This window comes from Colius striatus, chromosome 12 (assembly GCF_028858725.1).
Source record: "Colius striatus isolate bColStr4 chromosome 12, bColStr4.1.hap1, whole genome shotgun sequence".
Lineage (NCBI taxonomy): Eukaryota > Metazoa > Chordata > Aves > Coliiformes > Coliidae > Colius > Colius striatus.
In genome coordinates this window covers 6,181,859-6,199,546 of record NC_084770.1, presented here as the reverse complement: position 1 = coordinate 6,199,546, position 17,688 = coordinate 6,181,859, and the positions used below count along the sequence as shown (strand labels likewise).

Sequence of the window (17,688 nt, the reverse complement as noted above, 5' to 3'; positions counted from 1 at the left end):
TAGCCTTCCAGGAGAAAGGGGCTCTGAGCTGAGGCTCAGGTATATAGACTTCCCACTTCCCTGCCTGTAAAACTGTCTGCAGTGAGCAAATGTATCAGGTTAGTTGGAATCCCATCGTCCGCTCGGAGGGCAAACAAGATTGAATAAGTTCCGCGTAGTTACGTAAGCGGATGGTGTTGGCTATACACAACAGATGAAGTCAGGTTATGTATGAAGGAACGTTGACCCAAAGGACCATAATCATCCTGTGAAGCACCAGCCAGAAACTCATGTCTGCTCCAGCGTCTCCCCGACCCTCCCTGCAGGGCTGCTGGGGTCAGGCGGAGCAAGCCTGCTTTGTCATTAAGAGGGTGTTTTGCCTTGGAAAGCTGTTCATCTGTGGATATGAAGGCTAGGGTTTCTCTGATCTTCATGGATTGTTTTGTCAAAGGTGGCCTTACTACTAAGCAAATACTTGAACCCTGACCTTCTTTGGTGTTTTGGACATACAAACAAATCTAAGTATATGTGTTATGATAGCTGTTAAAAACTGCTTGATTGTTAGATACTTGAAGTTTAGTCTGAGTATTGCCTACCCTGGTTCTGGCAGAGCAACTTGAAAAATCATGACCCTTTTGTATCTTGCTGGGAAAGCTCAATTAAGGTTAGAAACCTTTTTTGGCAAGTATGTGTGAAGCTGGCTTGAATCATCAGAAAGTGTTTTAGAAACCTTCCTGCAAACCTTTCTCTTCCCTTTCAAAACAAGGGCCCTACTGACATAAAAACACTGATAAATATAGCAGCTATTATTTGCAAGCTATTGTAAAATAATACAACATTGGTGTGACATCATGAGACTCCGCAGCCAGATCCTCACCCCCTAATACACATATGAGAACAGTTGTTCGTTGCAGATGGGGAGAGTGACTGGTTCCAGATATGATATCACAGCGTGAAATGTACAACATTGTAAATAGGATTTTCATAGGCACAGATAATAGGGCCCATCTGCTTTCCGAGAGAGGTTTTGGGAGTTCCTTGCATAGAGGAAAGAGATGAAGTATGTTAATGCTGCTTGACGTAAGAATTCTAACGCTGCTCATGATTAGGGAGCATGTATAAAATGTCAAGAAAGCTGCTGGATGAGAGACACGGTAACACTTTGCTCCTGTGTCTGCTGTAGCTGGATGTTTGTGTGCCTGTAGCTGCTCCAGTGCCTTCTGGCCATGGGCACAGAACCTCATTTTTCATGGGCATAAGGGGCATTTGCACCTGGCTGATTGACAGCTGTCCCAAACTATACAAGAGGATTTTGCAGAGTAACATGGGATATCGCCTCATCTGCTTTCTGCTGATGGGTAGATGCTGGTATGGGAATTGTTTTGACTTGTTATCAAGGCAGAGCAACTATCCCTTTCCATCTCTTTCTCTCCACAGCAGCCTCCTTTACTAACAGCACATCGTTTTTGATGGCTGGTTCTGGGAAATGAGGAGAGAAAAAAGACCACTGAGAGTTTTCCATCAGTGGGTACCAGCGCTAATAGAGGCTGATGACAGAGAGTTCGCTCTCGCCTTGCCTGAGCATAAAGTATCCCCAGGGTTGCTCCCACTGCGTCGTCTTTGTGTTTGTGCTATTGTCCTGGGTAGTGCCTCTCATGTGGCTTGTGTGCTCGTTAATACTAGTTACATAAGGCACCAAATAAGACACTGCAGCAAAGTGTTCAAATGATGCCTGAAGAATATAGACTATATGGTGCTAGTACTTCCAAAGTTAAGCAAATAAAAACAATGGAAAACCATAAATCTATGAATTCTTCTTCAGGGCAGCAAGACTTTCGCATGTAATCAGCTTTATTTTCCTATCGTCGGAGTCTTTCCCAGAATACATAAAAAAATTATATGCTGTAGTAAATTTTTAAGGAAGCAATTCCTGTGAGGGGTTCCTATGCTTGCTTAACACAGAAGTGCAAACAGATGGAATCTGCTCGTGTAACAAATTGGCCAATGTTACTGCACATACACGAGTGGAGAAAGTTTTAAAGTTTCATCCCAAAGCAGAAGGCTGGCTGAAGGCAGATACCTAGTTGTCTTTCCCTAAGAATTCAACTGCAGTTTGGACTGCAGTCACCTGAATCAGTTCCCAGGACCCTCTTGGGATTGTTGTGTAGCCTCTAAGTCCTTGGTTGGCTCTCCCTTTCTCTTGGATGGACCAGGAAAATTGGTTGATTTACTTTGGCGGGGTTGGTCTGTATTTGTTGCTGGTGACTTGAGCTTTGAGTTGGCAGATAACAAAGCAGAAATAGATTGACCATGGAGTTTCAAATATGTTTAAGATAGTTTGACTTTAAATGTGCTTAAACAGAATTTAATCCTGTAGACTTTAAATGTTTGTTTTTGGAAAATCCTTTTGATTCTTCTTTGGAAATGTTCTTTGTCATAGATTTACTGCAACTGCCTGTTTGCAGGAGCAGCCTAACTACTCAGAACTCCATAAGGCTGATATGTACTGCCATGCAAGCTCAATGGATCAGCTTTTTTCTCTTTCCTCCTGTCCTCCAAAAAAACCAAACCCAGTATTCTGCAAAACAAATTATTTCTATTGTCTGTTTGTTAATGAAGTTGTGTGGATGCTCAGCAGAAAATGTGTGAAGAGAACAGGAGGGTTTGGATCCTCAGTTCACTCAGTAGCAGCAACAACTAACAATTCAACATCTCTTTGGTGACAGGCTGCAGTACATCAGCTTAAGCCTATCATGAAACTGCCTTTTGGGTTGAAATTGCTCAGATGCTAAGTTGTCAAGACTTGAAATGTGTAATGGAAATTTAGATGTATCTCTCATGTTTCACAGTAGATATATTACCTACAGCTCTCTAATTTAACTGATGTTATATAAAATTAATAAGAGTCAGGCATAATCTTTCTCCTTCTTCTCTTTTTTTTTAAGGGGCCCTTGAGAATAAATCCTAAGAAGTACCATGAAGCCTTCATTCCGTCTCCAGTAAGTGTAATTTTATAATGCTTTAAAGTTCATAAGTAAAGGTGCATTAAGAATAGGAGTTATGCTGTGCACAAAAGGTCACTCAGAGGTGAACGAGGTGGAATAAATGAATATGATCTGTATTTTCTTTTAAATTCAAATATTCCCAAACAAATCCTGCTTATTCATACCTCGGAGATCTACTTGCTTAACCTGTGCCGAGATCAGGGATACTGCTGAGTCCCACAGAAGCCAGCTGAAGTCAGGTTTGAGGACCACCAGATAGCATAGCTGGAAACCCTTGGTTTATGGCTGCAGAGGTTTTATAGATTTTCCACTGATTTAAGTTAATCTTCCCTAAACAAATATGCTCTCCATTTTCGATCTGCTGCATGAGCTCATTTGAAAAGACATTCCAGAAGTAATACGCGTGATTCCTTTTCATGTGCCCGCTTTTGCACAAACTGAATCTTGGTTGGCTTGGGATGTGCTTGTGGCACATGGGGCTGGCCCATGTCTCTTTTCTTCTTTCCATATTTTTTGACAGAAAAGAAAGACTCTTGCAATTTCAGGGATTTCCAGTAGAGAAGGTTACCTCACAGCTGGCACAGCCAAGACTTTTTATCTGGAACTGACTTGGTCAAAATGTTACTGTCAATGAGAGAGAGTTTCAGATTGAAATATTTTGTTGACGTGGGGGAGAGAAAGCAGAGCCTGCTCTGAGATGGTGAAACACTGACTCTGTTGTCCCTGCTACTGACAGTGCTATTGTTTTGAGGCCTGGACTGAAAGCCTTGACATTCGTGGCTTTGTTCGTTCAGGCTGTTGATTTAGGATAATGTTTTGGAGCCTGTTTTGTTAAAGAAGGTTAGTATTACAGGGGTGATGGAAGCTTGGGGATGCATAAAGTAGATTACCTAGTGAAAGAGGTACATCAGAGCAGCACTGTACATGTAAGCAAGAGGAACTGTGGTCCTTCCTTTACAGGTGTCCTTGTTGGTGCGATAAGCATAAGCTGTTAAACATATTCTCTGAAATTACAAAATGCAAGGTTAAATGAGAAATCCAGCTACTGCCATGAGTTGAGCTGGATGTGGAGCTTCACCCCAGTCATACCTAGTGTCCAGCTCTTGCCTGGTGCAGTCGATGGCTCACTGCTCTACATAAAGGAAAACATACATTAAGGAGGGTTAGCTTGTTGTTATCTTGGCTATCTTCCTACTTTCCTGCTTTTTGTAGAGCTGAATACCAGAACTAGCCTTGTTCCTGAGAGCAAGCAGAACCAAGATCTGGATGAAGATGGCTGTCTGGTGTGGACAGACCCCTCACTTTAACAGATGCTTTAGGAAGCTTATCCTTCATATAACATCATTTGCCATAATTGGAGGGTTTGCAACCTTCATGTTCCACAGGACTTCTCTTCGTTGCCGTATGGTGTAAGAGCTGCTGTGAAAAATCACCCTTTATCTCCTCCTGTCACTGTACCCCTTTCTCTTCAGCTCTTAGCTATGGCTTCATGGGGTTCAAATGCAACAGCTGTTCACCTTCTAGCACCAGAAGTCTCAGGGTGTTTCTTGCTGCAAATGTGCTCTGTCTGCTTGTCTTGTTGTGTGAAGGGCTGATGGGCCTAAGGCCTTTCTCTTGAAAGAAGTTCAGAGAAGAGATCTGACCATTTAAATCTCTGCCTCACATCTCATGTCTTCCCGACACACAGCAGTGTGGTTTGAAAGGACAGCATCCTCAGGGTGAAGAATGATACTGCTGAGCACAAGTGATGGAGTGACTGTGGCTGTGCTGTGCTTGTGGAAGACTCTCCCAGAGCAGGCAAAAGCACTGCAGACCTCCTTCTTGTCTGAGGGGGATAGAGTGATAGTGCTGGTGATAGTCACAGGTAGGCATGAGCAGTGAAAGCCCTGTGCTCCTGAGAGGAGGCTGCAGAAGGCTTGAAGGCATCGCAGCCAATACAGTATGTGCACCCCAGAGGCAGCTGAAGGATTGTGTTCTGTTGCAATTCGGTGGCGTTTTAATTACATCAGTAATCTGAAGTGCCAGCTGTGCAGAGTAGGGGATGCTAAAGGGAAAAGTGGGAAGCACAAGTGTTCTTGGAAGTGCATAAGTTTGCCCAAAAGTCATGAGCCTGGAGCTCAAGATACAGAAATGTTTCTTTTGGGAGGCAAAACTAAAACTGATGGCAATTTCATAATTACAACTTTATTGCAGGCATATTTAAATGCTGTAAAATATGTACATACACATATGTGTGTGCATGCATATATATACACATATAAATGTGTATATATGTGTGTATGTATGTGTATATATATAGATACACAGGGTTATGTTGTTTGGGATGAGAGTGACTAGCTGCATTTCAAGACAAAGTCTTGCAGAGTACAGAGTCACAGCTTTAACTAGGTGGTGTGACACTTCAGACACATGTACAGCGGGTAGGGGAAAAGCTCTGCCTTGTGTTTTCTTGGATACTGGAAAAAAAGGGGTAGAACAAATTATTGTGAAAGCCAGCCTGTGCCCTGCAGTGCAGAGCAGCTACAGGTACAGATGAAAAAAAACAACCAACCCAGCATTTTCCTTAAGAATTGATTTTGAACTTTTAATGTATGTGGTGGATGTAGGTAAGGAGTTGGGGCAGCAGTGAGAGACGAGGAATAAGACCATGTGTAAAAAATCTGGCTTTTTGAAAAGAACAGTTTCCAATTTGAATTATGTTGGTCCAAGAGGTTTTGCAATTTTTCTGCATCTTGTCATGGGAGGCAGCTTTCACACAGCTGTTGAACTGCTGCTGCTTTTCTTTCTAAGAGTAATTTGGTCTCTTGGAGGACGGCCTTAGTTTCACATCACAGCAGGGTTCTGTCGTTTTATTGTTTTGGTATCTAAGCAGAGGAAGATATTTATGTGATATTAGGGCTTCATGTTTTCAGGTTATAAAATAAGTTTTTCTTGGGGACTGAGCACACTGGTAGTTCTGATTTGATTTACACATGAGGCTGAGGAGTGTGTATCTGAGAAGCAGATGAAGTTGTGACTAAGATTTTAATTCTTGAGGCAGTTTTGGTTTTTTCATTGAAAGCCAATGAAATACTGGAGAAGCTCATCTCTCTTTTTGTACCTCAGCTATGCAAAGGTAGCTCTTTCTGGTAAAACTATGTTGACTGCACATGTTGGTATTAAATGTTACATTGTGTGACACATTCATGGCACTGTAAACAGACACGTTTGATTTTTTTCATATGCTTAAATATAGGGGAAAAAAATGAAATCAGCAAGAGCATTGTCAATAATTAGACAAGAAAAGGCCAAAACTTGTAATCTGTTAAAAACTAAAACCTTTGTGTTGGCATTTTCAGGAAACTTCTCTATTCACCTCATGAGGAGAGTCTGCCAAACTAAATCCAGATTAGCTGAATGCTAAACATGTCTGGGGTGGATAATCATAGTGCCTACAATTATTAGAGGCTCTTGTGCAAGGATGTTGACCCAGAATATTGAGAGAAGTGTCCTAACATGTCTGTAAGAGTAAAAGATCTGGCTTGCGGTTGGCATCTGTCAATTTTTGGAATCTCTTCTAGCATCACTTGTGCTAAATGCAGAATATATGGTGTTAGCTCAGCTTTAAAAAAAAAAGCTACATCCCCAGCCACTCTCCAGGCCAGCTTCACAGACTGACCTGCTGATCCTGGAGCTGTGTATTGATGCTTTCCCATCTCAATGGGAGAGCAGCAGGTGGCTCTGCAAAGGGCATTTTGAAGAGGCATCTGGCAAACATGTTCTGAACAATAGCTTTGGGTGCTTGTGGAAAGCTGTGATTGCAGAAATCTCTACCCATTCCCAAGAGAAACTGTAGAGGAACTGAGCAGAGCTTGCAGACAATACATCTTGAGGGCTTGGCTCAGTCTTGAATAAATAGTGTGGAACTACTGTGCTGGCACATCCATACAAAGGAACTTACTTGCTGAAAGGTATTGTATGATGAAGGGCATATAGTGAATCCGTTTTGGTTTTGTGCACAACTGCAGGATGTTTGTCTCTCCAGGGTGGATGTCTCTTGATGACAGTGTTTTAAACCTCATAACGACTGTAATTAATATGTTTTGGTCTGGCATTTGTTTTTCTTCCTCTCTGACTAGGATGGATCTCGTGATATCTTCATTGATGGAGTGGTTGCTCGCAACAGAGCCCTGAATGGTGACATCGTGGTAGTGAAACTGCTTCCAAAGGAGCAATGGAAGGTTAGTTCAGTATATTTTTCTGTGATTTGACACAAGAGCAAAACCAAGTAAGACTTATATTTGCTATTTACACAAGAGCTTGTTACTGTTTCCTTCATTAAGTTTAAGGCCCAAGATAGAGAATAGAGACTTTTCTACCACTCAGATTAAGTGAATTGCAGTTTATGCTGCTGTAGATTAGAACACTTTATCTGTTACAGTGACTGGAAAAAGTAATGTCTAAAGTGTTGAAACCTCCCTGTTTGTCTGGAATAGCCTTCTTTATCTCTGTATGGAGAAGTCTTGACAATGAGGTTGGTTCAAAGTGTGGCTGTCGGAGGTGGCTTTTGATATCTGTTATTAGCTGTCTTCATGTTGTGGCATTGGGATAGCTCTGTGTAGGTGTTTGCAATTGCTCATGTATTTAACAAGTGCTGTTCACAAAGCTTCAGTAATGATTAGCTCTCTCTAATTTGTAAGTCCTCATTCTGTGGAAAGCTTATCTTGTCAGAGCTCCAGATTTTGTGGTAATAACGCTTCTTTATATTAAAGAGGAATGTGACAGGATCGGAGCAATGCAAATGTGGGACAATCTGGTTTTCATTCTCATGTCTGAGAATGTCACTAAGATCACTCTGTTGTGGGTTTTTTTTGTCACTGATCAAACTCAAAGGCCTTCCAAACATCTGGGTAATTTAATTTTGTTTGCAGGTTTATTTTTTAACACTGCTATGCAGGGAAGTTACCCCTTTTCTCCAGTTGCTGGGAGATGTAAGCTACAGTTAACAGTTGTAACATGGGTTGTCACATGTAAGTGGGACAGAACTGCCACAAATTGTCTTCCAAACATGGGTTTAGATCTTTTCTCTAATTTAAAGACTATTGTTGATTTTTTGGACAAAAGTAGTTTTGAGGGTGATTCCAGCAGGGTGGTGACTTGTCTGAACTACTTTGTCCTGGTGCTTTTTGCTCACTTTAGCTACCTTCTTGATTTGTTTTTGTTTGAAGTGATGTATTTTTAGACTTGCAAATGCAAAGTCTTCAGTCTGATTATTTTCTGAACCTTCTGCCTTCTCTATTTGAATGTAATTGCAATGGAAATGATGGTCTGAAACATATTAGAACTTGTCTCTTAAGTATGCGTAAAATGAGTAAATGACCTAAGTTACTATTGACACAAGTCAATTCAAAACTGCCTTATGCAAAAGACAATCATAAGTGGAATCTAAGATACTACAGATATCTCCATATACACATATAAGGAAGAGGTCTGCAGTTATCTGTGTAACCTCTGAAAACCAACTTTGAGGGTCAGAGCAAAACTTCTTTGATAGCTATTCAGGAGTTCAGATCAGAGTTCCCTAAAGCTGTGATGATTACTATGTGTTTGGATTACCCAAGCCATATGTGTGAATTATCTTTTGTATTGAACCATTTCATGTAGTTGTAAAAATGGAATGCTTTGGATGCTTAGATCGTTTGCCAGGACCTGCCAGCACAAGGACTTCTTTGTAGGCTTGACAGAGGTTGCCTGAGCTTGGAATCTTGTCTACAGTTTTCCATTTATATCTGTCTCTAAACAAAGATTATGCCCCCCTCTCTCTCCCTCTCTCTTATATCCTTATAACTTCATATGTTCTACAGCAATATTGTTTTATGAATACAAGAGGAAAGGTTCAGAATACTCCCCCCATCCTGGGCAAATACTGGAATAAATAGAACTGGTGGAGAAATGGTGTCTGACTGCAAGGAGGTAATTCAGAAGACATCAGAGTTGTGTAGTGTGATTATGATTCTTCCTTGGTGGATTTAACCTTGCCAAATGAAGTAGCTGGAACATGCCAGTCATGTTTTTCAGCCACACAGGTGCTGCCCTGTGTAGTCTCATTTTTTGTTTCTTGCCATCAGCAGTTTAATCAGCGATGACATCCCTTTTCCCCTGCTCCCTGAATCTCCTGCTATGGGCCCGTGTTTGTATTAGTTCATTGGGAAATGTGCCACTAAGTTGCACCGAAAGCTACTGCATTCTGCCAAGTAACTCATACTGATTAATGATAAACTGTCGCAACCTATTTTAGTTTTTTTCCATTTGTTTAGTCTCATGCTGGTGCAAAGCTGCCACATAGGTGTCTTGAGGGTTTTCTCCTTCCCATTGGGCCTTTGGAACAAGCTAAACAGCTTCAATTATTTGCTTGAAAAATGTAAATCAGATGTATGGTATCACTAATGCTCTCTGAGGAGACTTTACAGGCTCTGCATATATTGGTTTGTTAAGATTGAGATATGCTTGCTGATCATTTTTATCACTATTCCCAAGCCATTACTCTGTACTCCACTGAGAAGTGAGCTGCGTTTTTAGCCAGTGAACCAGTGCCTCACACAATATAAAGCTGCTGTTCCAGCAATGTGATGGGTTTGTGCCTCATGAGTTTCAGGTACTCTGGATGGCCTATGGATACTCCAGGGGAAGGTCTCCCTGTTGCCAGTGCAGGTGATTCCTGCCATGGACCTCTTTGTGCAAAGTCGCAGTGTTATGCTGAACCCCATTACTGGCAGGACTTGACTTATCTGGAACCTCAGTTCAATTTGTGTATAAATGGGGGAAGAGAGGAGAACCTGTGACTAGTAGAACTGTGTATTTTGCATAGGGAAATCCATATGTTTGCTTGAGGAGTTGAGAAAGTTAGGGATCTGCCTTATACCCAAGGAGCCTGTCTTTGCAGGTCACACATCTGTGAGAAAGACGTTGGCTGGACAGCAGTTTCTGCAGGGTTATACTGTGCTCTGCTGAGCCTGTACTGGTGAACTTTATACACAGGTAAAAATGCCACAGTGAAATATAAGGGGTTGGTGAAATACTCTAGATGCATGGTTACACTTTATGTAAAACCACTTTGAGAGGGGCGGCAATATTTTCTTCCTCCAACCTCCGCTTTCCTGGCTCAGTGGTGGGAAAGCTCAGGCTTGAATTTCGCAAAGTCATATGCTTCCCAGCATGTGCATCTAGTGCTTGGATGAGCTGCTGTAGTCCTCCCTGTGCTCATTCTGTCTGGTCTTAAAGCTGTTTGCTCACACATCCTCTGGGAGAGCCGCTTGCTGCTCAGCGATGATCAGTTTGTCAGTTCATATTTATGTGCTTACTCTTACTTCTGATCAAGAGCCAAAGGTTTCAGTGTGGCACCACTGGCTTGAGGGAGAGAGATTTTGTCCCTGAAATGTGTTATGCCCTCCTGAAGAAGGTGGCCATCAGCTTCCTGCCAGGACTGAGTGGTAAGCATTGCGGTGACCACGTTTGGAGCCTGTACTTCAGAAGTTCCTCTCTGGTCCTCTTGTGTTACAACTTGGGAATATTGAGGTGCTATGGTAACTTTCAAATATTTAGCTTTTACAAAGTAAGGTATTTGACTTAGACTGTTTTTCCAGGTACTTAACCTGGAAATGAAGTCAGAGTATCATTCCAGTTAGCTGGACTGTCTCCTTCTTTCTTCAAGCTGTAGGGCTTCCCCGAATCTGTGCCTTTATCTGTGGAAGAATGTCACAGTAAGAGAGCCAGTGACAGGGAATTAACTCAGTCCTTGTCAATTATTCTGATAAACAAGAAAAATGGTTCTTTGTTGCTCAACTATTTTTCACTACTTTAACTTCCACCCATGGGTTCATACTCTATTTTATGGAGCTGTGCTTACATCAATTTCAGGAGCTTCAATTATACAGTGACATAATTACTGGAAGGCAAAAAAATGTTGATATGATGATTACAGCAATATTTCTCAGGCTCATCAAGGAGGGAAGCAGCATGTCGGTATAAAGGATAAACCTAACCCATCTTTCCTCACAGCCCCTTTCTGCTCTTTTGCTGTCTGCTTAATTGCCAGACAGAACTTGTTCAATTTCAGATATTTGTTTTGGTTTTTCTTGCAAGACGTAATTTCTTTGGTGGAAGGAAATAGCATAATAAGTCATTCGATATCACTCGGGGCTTGGATTCCTGGCCCAATCTCTGGTGCTTTTAGAGTAGTAGTTTATAACGTGGAATGTTTTTCATGACAACCGCCTCATGCATTGCATGCTATGGCTGAAATTTTAGAGTCTTAGTCTGAAAATAGTACTCAGAAAAGGACTTTTTGCTGCTCAAAACTCCCTGAAAGGAATTTTTGGGTCCAATCTGCTATTGCTTACTACAATATGCAGGAGAGATCTCCAGTTCCGCACCTATTTGCAGCACTGGTGTATTAAAACAACCACAACGTATCCTATATATGTACTTAAAAGAATGACAGATTAACCTGCCCATTTCTCAGAAGTCGATGCCTGCAAGTAGTGTCTTTTGTTCTTATTTCATGAATCATTTCCTCCTCAGCCTAAAATGCTCCTTTGCGCTATTTTCAGTTCTTTTGATCTTGTCAGGTCTCTAAGGCCAAGGATGTAGAATTGTTCTACATACAGTGTGTGTTGCTGGATAATAGGGTAATTGGTCCAGCATTTTAGTCACAAAATGTCCCAAAGTGATAGAAATAGTAATGCTTTATAGCTTGTGAAAGCATGTGTTCTGTTCAGTGCTGAGGTGTCAGATACAATACAGTGCAGCACGGGATCTTAAGAGCCACCTCTTCTAGAGCCACGCATCAGAGATAAATATTTAAACATTTTCTGTACAGAAGACAAACTACAGTTTCCCAACTGTGACACTTGTTGGCATAATTACAAGCCATCACAGAGAAGGAACAGTTTGATTCAAGCAGACATCACAAATAGCACCATGTATAGTTTGAACAGAGCTATGTATCCTGGCAAGTCACTGCCTCTAACTGTTGATGAAAACCTATGAACCATTAGTTGTCCAGAGGGGATACTAGCTTTGGATTGGCCCTGGTGAATAATAATTCATTTCAACCAAGTTCTTAGGAGTCAGTTTCTTCTCAAAATCTCCCTGCTAATGTAAGGATAACAGTAACTCTGGAGGAGGTGGGGTTCTTAGAGGGTTATCACAGCAATACTGTTTGAGTCTAACAATCAAGAATGTTGTTTGGAAACATTACATTCGTAATAACAACAAAAAAAATATAGTTCTGGAGAAGTCATTATTGAAATAGTGTTTTGGCATGCTAAAACCTTCAAGTGTAATTCATGATATCCAGGAGTAAAGTGGGAAGCCTAAGAAGCCAGCTAGGAAGATGTCCAGAAAAGCAGGACTCTAGCAAATCTGAAAGGTTGATGGATGCTGTCGGGAGGATGAGTATTTGGGGTTTATTTGTTTTGCTGTAGGCTTTGCAGTGTGGGCTGTCAGTCAGTGGTGGCACACATGTGCACACATACCCTTCCCCATCTCAGCAAATCCACAAACTGGTGGAATCTGGAGAAGCTTCATTACATCCTTCCTTTCCCATTGGGCCATTCTCTGGATGGCAACACGTTCCACACTGCTGGGCCTGATGGACCTTCTCCGTGAGCTGGCATGTCTCTTTCCAGGCTTTGCTTAGCTCCAAACTGGCTGGGTATGGAATAGCAATACAGTAGATGAATAGCAAAAAAGTTGAGAAAATAGGAAGTGTTACTCACAGTCATATGTGGCATTCAGTTTGCTCTTCTTGCAGATGTTGTTTTCCCATTTTGTTAATCAAATATCACTTGAAGTGAATCAACTGATGTCTTAACATAGTGAGTTTTAATAGCAAGACCTGGCATGCACTTTATGGTACATAATGGCATAATTACTATAATGATCTGGGTTGTCTGAGATTGCTGTGACCCAGTGCTGCGTTCAGCCCCTGCCTTCCCCTGAATCTGTAAAACAAGGAGGCAGAAATACCAGATTTTTGGATGTTGCAACCAACTTTGCCTTCCAGAGAAGGACTTTCCTGTCAATACCTGCCTTTTTCTCTCTGATGGGAAAAACCAAAATCAGGATCACAAGTAATAAAATGACAAGAACGGTCCAGAGTTTTTGAGCAATGTATTGTCCTTCTTATTCTTCCTTTTTCTGCTCTAAGAGTTATATTGGATGAGTAAGAGTGTTATTAAAAGGCAAATTGCTTAGTTAAGTAAAAGGCAAACTTCTGATTGACTGCCTGCATCCTGCACTATCAGTGCAGAATTACATTGCAGATGTGGTTTGGCTGTACAAATGTAGAATGAGAGAAAAACATTATGCTTAGGTGAACAGTCTGAGAGATACCACTAAATTGCAGTGCATGTAGCTAATAGAACTTCACTTTGAATGGAAGGAAGTACTCATGGGGGCACCTGATCTTCCTGTAGAATAAGGGTCAAGCCAGCATTTAACACCTGATGTCTGTTCCTGCTCACTTTCTTTTTCTCAGTCGCATGAAAATATTCTAGTACAGCAAACAGTGTCCTTTAACAAGGACCTGATCTAGGTGAACCTGCTTCTGCAGGGGGGTTGGACGAGATGTTCTCTAAAGGTCCCTTCCAACCCCTACCATTCTATGATTCTATAATTCTATGAACAACTAATTTTTCTTCAAGTGATTGTTTTAGACTCTGTTCTTCCAAGTCTTCTGTAAGTATGCACACATCACAGTAGATTATTCTTAATCCAATCTCTTATATAACCACTATCATTTTGGACTTTTCTTAGTTTTTGATTCCTGTGGAATTAGTATTTCTTAGAACTGTTTGGGTTTTGCCAATTTGGAGACTTATTTCATGATATCACATGAGTATTTGGAGCCCACACCTTATGAGAGAGAATCAGGATACCTGTTGTTGTGATGGGATTGGTTTTTGGAATGTCACGCACATGAAACTCACATCACTTTGTATAAACACTTTCTTGAATGACTGTCCAGATTTTCAGTAGTCTGGATTTGTTTCAGATCTGCAGAATTAGGAATAAGTTTAAAGAAAGTGTACTGATGATAAAGTCCCATTTGGCCTAAAATTTGTAGAGTGAAAATTAAACTGTTTTTTTGAAAGGAGATTGTACCCCTAATTTATCTTGACAGCTGGATAAATGAAGAGTTACTATGACACTAAAAAGTTGTTAATCTTTAAAGTCCCTAGGTGAGGTGGTTTTGGATTGTATCCTAAGTTCTGAAGGACAGGAAGAGTACTACATATCTATTTGCATGTTTGTTCTTGTTATTGGCTGGCAGAGGAACAGCAAATTGTCTGCAGTATTTGCATGCGGTCAAAGCTACTAAAGTTGGAACATTAACTCCTTTCCCTTATTTCCTTAACTCTTGTTTATTTTTCTTAAAGACATAAATCAGAGGGACAAGGAATCTAAAATAAGAGGTGATTTATGTAAATGAAGAATTGCAGCAGCTGGAGGAGTGACAGGGATTTTTCTTCATCAGGTTCTTTGGGGCAGGATGTGGGACCTCATTTATAACCACAGAATTCTTGGAGATGAGGAAGATATTTGTCATCAGGGATGAGATGCCTTAAATTTGTTGGTGGCACAAGATAATTCCTGACTGTCTAAGATAAAGGTGTCTAATGATATGCTGCAAGCTTCAGAGGACTGGGATGGTTGTGCCTTCTCCCAGGCACTGTTCCTGTCTCTTCCTCCAGACAAGGCAAAGTGTAGACAGGCTGAGGAGATCTCCTGGCCTCCCACCCCCTCCTCTCCTAGCTTTATGTCATTATTTGCTGTGAGAGGACTCCCTTCTCAAATTTCTGAAGGTAATGTTGACTGCCAGACACATCACAAGAACTTGGGACTAAGTCTGTTCTTGGTGTATGATCCTGCAGTGGAAGGTGGACAGTGATTTACAGACATCAATAGCAGCTTTTTTATCACTGTTTGCATGGGAAGTCTTACTTTCTTGCTACTTGGTATTATCCTTCACCCAATTAACATACAAGTCAATGCTCTCGAACCTGTAACTGTGGCAGCACCTCTTTCAGCAACATCTTGAGAAATTGCAAGTGATATTTTGAATCAGGTTTCTTTCTTAAGAGGTGCCACTCAAAACACTGACAGATAAATTAAAATTCCTTCTGATGAGCTTTTCCCACAAATTCCTTACTGCTTCAGTAGTTGTATACTTGACATCATTTCTCAGCATGTGCTCACTGGTAAGGCAACTGGTGTGGGTTTTTGAAGGTCCCAGATTCTATCTGCACTTTCCAATTTTTAGTCCCAGCCTTAACTATCTGAAGGCTTTTAAAAAAAGTGTTGCTAATGACTCCAGGAAAATAGTGCAGGATAGAGGGCTGATTAACTGATGACAAAGTCACATTCATAGGTTTCCTTACTTTCTCACTGTTTCTACTGGGTTATTTTTGTTTTCTGTGTTCTGTCATGTCAGGCCATAACTGCTTCATGAAAGTAGGTCTGTGTCTCTTAAGAGTTTTTTAGGTTTCCAGTACGCTAATGATTCATCCATCCTCAGCTGTATCACCTCCTGGGGTTGAAGCATGTCCTTGTTTTTAGCTAAATTATTTTGAAACAGAGCAGTGCCAAAACACATACTTTTAATTGAGCGGCTTTGGAAGTGTGAAAATGAAGCCTTGGCATGGTCTAATTAGCACTTGTGTAGTTGGTTGCAAAAAGTGACTGGTGAAGAATTCCCCAGGCATTGGTCTCATTTCTGTCTGAAAAAAAATGCATAAAGGTGTATGTCCTGCTTAGCTGTTGTTGCTTGGAAGTCCTGACTGTAATGCTTTTGCTAATTAGCTAGGTGCTAGTACATCCTACTGTTTTTGTTCTCCTTTCTTTTTGCTTGTTAGCTGGAATGAACGTTGGCTAAATCTATTTGTAATCTCTATAGAAATCAGCACCTCTTTTCCTGTGGTCTCTTTAAACCCCTCATGGCCATGTTTTGCCAGATTGGTGCTGTCTGAGGAAAGACACAAGAAGCTGTGTGAAGCGGGAGGATTATCTCAGCAGCTTCCTGACCTAATGACTCTTCATGGGGGTGGGGAGTTCTGGTAAAAGCCTGAAGTACAGTAGCCAGGTAACTCACTTCTATGCTCTACTTGATTTTTTCCAGTAAAGTTAATTTCCTCCAGGTTTTTTTCACCCCTTTTGGTGTCAGATTACCTGAACTTTTTTAATCTTCTGTGCAGATCAGGTCTGCAGCTGTAGCTCCTTGTAATAACTACAGCTGCTGTGATGGTCTGGCTTGGGTTTGGACTTGCAGCTCTTCTCCCTTTGGTGTGAAGATGAGAGCTTGTCTGGTCACAAGCATTTTCTCTGCAAGGCCTCATCCACAACACTTGTGTGCAGAGCCCAGCCACGTCTGGGGATGCAGGGAGCCCTGTCCCACACAGCCCCATCGCCTGGGAAGCAGCTCCTTGCCTGCTTCAGTGCAGTCTCTTTCTAAGCAAGTGCCATCCCCAGACCTTCAGGCTTATGTTGGTGTCAAAACAGCCCGGCAACTGTGGAGCTCCGCAAATGCCTTTCTGTTCAGCTGTAGACTGTCTCTCAGTTGTCCTTTTCCATTCAGCTGTAGTCTCACAGTTGTCCCTTCAATGTATAATTGGCTTACTGGTGTTAGAGAGGCAGCATCTGACCTCTCTGCTGCTTTCTTTCAGTATCTCCATGTTAGAGCAGTGTCCAGACGGAACGTACCATTGATCCTTCCCAGTGACTGTACCTGGCTGTGTCACCCTGCTGGGAGCAGAGTTGCTGCCTCCCATGCTGAAGAGCTGTGGAGCATCAACACCATGCTGCCCCTGGGTGAGAATAGATGGCTCATCTGGCTCTAGTTTATTTACCTAGCTGAGCAAGGGGCCTGATGCCATGAGTGGGCGCTGTGTTGGCAAGCCATATGGTGCCTGAGCTCACCTCTTCAGGTCTGTGTTGCACCGTGTAGACATGCCCAAGGTTAATGGATGGCCATTAGTTTAATCTGATTTAGTTTCATAGCTATGCTTCATGCATAGTCCAAGCAGTGTTTTGACAGCATGGTGTTACTTTATCTACTTTTCCTGTTTTTTCCCTCATGTTCCCAAAGCTTGCTCTGAAATGGTTTATTCTTTTTTCTTCTCTGTGCAGTTGTTGAACTGTGGCTGTAATATGTTTATCAGCTCAGATTCAAGTCTTGGAAACTTAACTTACCTTTTTATGTAACAAGTTATCGCTAATGCATGGTCATGTTTCCTGGCAGGATATGCATTGTTAAAGTTTGTGGGGGAGGGCAGGGAAGGGTAGAAGTGGATGGCCTCCCCTCTTGTAAGGTTCAAAAGTTTGTAAAGTAAAAAAAGAAACTGTTCTCCTGACATCATGCTAGTCCCACCATCCTGCTTTCCCATGGTGTGACTCCTATCAGTGTCTAAGATAACGGAGCCTGAAGACTAGGTGTGGTGGCAGCCGTCACTGTCAAGTAAAGGAAAAGCTGGGAGGGGAAGGCTGGCCTTGTCAGGGCAGTGTCTCCATCTATACAGTAATTTCCTATGAGCTGACTGAGACCTTGGGCAGGCTAACAAACCCACTACCACATGTCAAAATGGAGTTTACTTTATTTTTTGCCATTGTCTTTTTGTCACTGAAGGAGTCAGCATTATCCAGCAGTCAGTTGTTCAGCTGCCTGCAC

General features: G+C 41.7%; 1 protein-coding gene across 1 annotated transcript in view; it reads left to right on the top strand.

Annotated features, from left to right (window-relative positions):
• Positions 1–17,688, top strand: part of DIS3L2 (DIS3 like 3'-5' exoribonuclease 2) — a 188,814-nt gene that overhangs the window by 22,894 nt on the left and 148,232 nt on the right. Inside the window, exons 5-6 of the mRNA XM_062006087.1 lie at positions 2,925–2,978; positions 7,103–7,204. Of these exons, the coding sequence (XP_061862071.1) occupies positions 2,925–2,978; positions 7,103–7,204 (156 nt within the window). The remainder of the gene's footprint in view (positions 1–2,924; positions 2,979–7,102; positions 7,205–17,688) is intronic.